Source organism: Pseudozyma flocculosa (genome assembly GCF_000417875.1).
Source record: "Pseudozyma flocculosa PF-1 unplaced genomic scaffold scaffold00018, whole genome shotgun sequence".
Taxonomy (NCBI): domain Eukaryota; kingdom Fungi; phylum Basidiomycota; class Ustilaginomycetes; order Ustilaginales; family Ustilaginaceae; genus Pseudozyma; species Pseudozyma flocculosa.
The window spans coordinates 573,247-576,983 of NW_006920886.1; the positions used below are offsets into that span (position 1 = coordinate 573,247).

The 3,737-nt window shown below is 67.7% G+C and overlaps 1 protein-coding gene across 1 annotated transcript in view; it reads right to left on the bottom strand.

Moving 5' to 3' along the window:
* Nucleotides 1-3,737, bottom strand: part of PFL1_06891 (uncharacterized protein) — a gene marked incomplete at both ends in the record, with an annotated part of 13,567 nt that overhangs the window by 3,976 nt on the left and 5,854 nt on the right. Inside the window, 3 exons of the mRNA XM_007882809.1 lie at nt 21-560; nt 663-813; nt 958-3,718. Of these exons, the coding sequence (XP_007881000.1) occupies nt 21-560; nt 663-813; nt 958-3,718 (3,452 nt within the window). The remainder of the gene's footprint in view (nt 1-20; nt 561-662; nt 814-957; nt 3,719-3,737) is intronic.

The window sequence follows — 3,737 nt, forward strand, 5'->3', positions numbered from 1 at the left end:
CCGCCGCTGGCCTGCTCGACGAGGAGCGGGTGGCTCGCGACGTCGTCCGAGGGCGGTGCCATCCGCCGAGGGCCAAGCAAGCTGGCCTCGAGGTCCATGACGCGAGGTCGACGGCCAGAGGCCTGGGCAAAGTTGTCCATGGCCGTCGGCAGGAAAAAGTTGGGCGGCAGTGCTGGGTGGGAGCGGAGACCGCTGCCGCCGCCGCCTCCCGCGCCGCGGCCAGACCGGGGATCGGCAGGGATGGCGGTCCAGTTCCAGTTGGCTCCGAAGCGGTCGTCGGCCTGCGGGTAGGCGGCGTAGTCCTCGGCCAGCTCGAGCTCGCGCAGCCCGCCGTCGCCGTAGTCCTCGATCGAGTGGCCGTCGAGGGCGTCTTCGTCGTCCTCGTCGTCGTCGATGTCGATGATCTCGTCGCCGCCCATTTCGGCATCGCCAATCATTCCGCCGCCGTCGATTTCGTCTTCAAACGCCTCGGCAACCTCGGGCAGGTCGCCTTCGCCGTCGTCAAAGACAAAGTCGAGGGCGCCGTCCATCTCGCCAAGCGCCTCGTCATCCTCCTCGTCCTGGTGGCACGTTGGGCGGAAGAAGAGACGCGGCACAGAGTCAGTCATGGATGGCCAATCGGAGCAGGGATACGGCTCGTCGCGCGGCGGCGCTGCACCCACCTCGTCCGTCCAGCCCTCTTCGTCGCCGTCCTCCGGCATGTCCATGCCCTCGATGTCGGAGCCGGTGCCGTCGCTCATGTCGCTGTCGTCGTCGTCGTCGTCCATCATCTCGACCACGCGAGGATCGTCGTCTTCCTCGTCGCTCTCGCTGCTGTCGTCGAGGGAGGAACGAGAAAGGGCGGGCAGTCAAGGAGGGATGGGAAACGAATGCATCAGCCGGCTGCCCACGGAATCGTGGCGGATGGCGTCGACAAGGCACGGCGCGGCGCAGCACCATCGACTCGACCCGACTCACCTCGTCTCGCTGCCCGACTCGCTGTCGAACTCCTCCATGTCGATGTCCTCGTCGTCCTCCATGTCGTCGTCGTCGTCGTCGGACATGTCGTCGTCGTCGTAGCCCGTCTCCATCTCGCCGGTGTGCATGCCGAGACTCGAGTTGCGGTAAAAGTCGGGCGTCTCCTCGCGTCCGGGCGCGTCCTGGTCGTCGTCGTCGTCGTCGTCGTCATCCTCGTCCTCGTCCATCGAGTAGTCGGACGAGGCAAAGGTGTCGGCGTCGGAGTCGTCCGAGACGGCCGCCTTGCCCTCGCGGTCCTTTGCCTTGCCCATCTTGATGGCCACCTTGGTCAGGTGCTCGAGCGGGCGCAGGATGGTGTCGAGCAGCGACTTGACCGTGGGCAGGTTGAGGTCGACGTCGGCCAGCGCGCCGGTCAGCACCGTGACAAAGTTCTTCTCGAGCATCGTCTTGGCCATGTGCAGGGTGAGGTCCTCGGTCTGCTTGCCCGAGGTGATGTTGGGCCGGGCGATGAGCAGCCGGTGGCACAGCTCGCTCAGCGCAAACAGGCGGCCGTAGCGCACCTCGATGGGCTCCGACGACGCCGAAGCGTCCTTGATGGCCTTGGCGATGGCGTCGAGGACAATGCGGCGCACATTGACCAGCTCGGCCGGGACGTCGCGCAGATCGGCGTGGATCGTGACGTCGGCCGTCAGCGCCACAATCACCGACATGGCCCAGTTTGACTGCGCCATCCGCTTGCGCAGCTCGCCCGACTCGTACGACTGTAGGAAGCCGGCGGGCACCATCTCGGTCAGGAAGAAGCCGAGCACGTTGGCCTTGGACCGGAAGGGCAGCGCAGCTGCAGCCGCGCTCGCGCTCGCGCCCGCCGCCGTCGTCGCCGTATCCTTTGCGCCCGGTGTGGCCGGGACGGTAATGCCGCCCCCGCTCGAGGCAAAGAGGCGCTTGCGGCTAAAGTTGACGAACGACGACTTGCAAGAGCTGTACGACGAGAGCATCTCGGTGAGGCACTGCATCAGGAAGCACGTGTAGAAGTAGGTTGAGTCCGCGCGCTTCTGCTCGTCGGTCTCGACGGGCTCCTTGGGCTCCTGAGGAGACGAGTCTGCAGAGGCATCGGCCGCCGTTGTCGGAGCTCCAGTGGCCTCGGCATCGCTCGACGAATTCGCCGTCGCCAACGCGGTGGCGGTGGCGTTGGTGCCCTGGGCGGTGGCGGGCTGGTTGGGCGATGCTGCAGTCGCCTTCTTGGCCGTGACGAGACCCTCGCGGCCGTAGCGCAGCAGCTCCGACAGCAGGTGCTGCATCAGCATGTCGAGCTCCTCCGAAGGTGCATTTGTCGGCGGCGGTGCGCGGGCGGCGGGGTCCGCCTGCTGCTTGCTGCCAGGTGCGGCCGCATCTTCGGCCTTGGCCGCCTCGGTCGAGGGGCCTGCCTCCTTGGTGGGCGATGCGGGCCCGGCGTCCATCGGATCGTCGCCGAGGCGGAGGCTGGCGAGGCTGGCCTGCCCGTTGGCGGCCAGGTCCGAGGGCGACGAGCTGCTCGAGTCCATGGCCGGCTTGGCATCCTCGACGAGGCGCACGTAGCCCAGCTTCTTGGTCGGCGTGTGGTCGACCATCTCGAGCTTGGCGGCAGCCACCTGCATGAACACGTCCGGATCACGCAGCGCCGCGTAGTCGAGCTGGCGCAGCAGCGAGGTCGTGTCGATCCGCTGCCCCTTTGTCTGGGCAAACAGGCTCTTGAGCTCGTGCTCGACGGCCAGCGAAAGAGTGCCGAGGTCCTCGACGACGTGTCGCAGCGTCATCATGGCCAGCACCTGGCATCCAGAAACATCCCTCGGCCGGATCGTGTGGAAGGGGCGCAGCAGGAGCTGGATGCCGCCTCGGCGGACAAAGCTCGACGAGATCGAGCGCCGGCGGGTGAGGACCATGAGCAGCCGGTAGGCGGCCAGCAGGTCTTCGCGCGTCAGGTCCGAGGCCCGTTCGAGCACGGTGCAGAGGAAGTCGAACAGGGTGGCGGCTTCCTCCGCGAGCGCGAACGGAGCCTGCGCCGGCGGCAGGCTGTGCTTGACGTCGGACTCGACCGACTCGGGCTCGCTCGGTTCGCTGATGTCGTCGGAGATCGCGACCGTTTCCTCGTCGGCGCCGAGGAGCGAGGTGGCGACGAGCATCAGAGGCGCGAGCCACTTGCTGCTGGCCGCGGAACTGCCGCCCTCGAGGTCTCGGGGCACCGGCCGGTCGCCGTCGGCAGGCGCGGGGGTAGGGGTGGTGGCGGTGGTCGCGGTCGCGGTCGCTGCTGCCGCGGGCTTCGAGATGTACAGCATCGCCAGCTCCACCAGCAGCTCGACAAAGTCGCGCTTGGTCGCGGACGCGACGTTCTTGAGAACGTCATCGTCGTGGAGGAGGAGCGCAAGCAGCTGGAGGCGCAGCGCGATCCCCTTTTCGCCGGTCTCAAAGGCGTTGTCGGTCGGCTGGCTCAGCACCGAGTGCAGGTCGACGAGGGCAACGTTGATCTGGTCGGCCTCGGTGGTGGCGACCGAAAACGCGTTGCGGACCTCGAAGACGAGCGAGTCGTGGACATCGGCCAGCTCGAGGGCGCGTCGGACGAGGGTGCTCTTGACCTCGCTGCGCTGCTGGTCGAGGCTCGCCTTGGCCTTTTCGTGCTCCTTGCGCTCCGCCTCGGCCTCGGCATCCGCGTCAGCATCCTTCATGGGCGTGTCGCCGTCGTCGGCGGCGGCCTGCGAGGCGGGCGCGGCCAAAGACGAGGGCTGCGCTGCCGATGCCGCCGCACC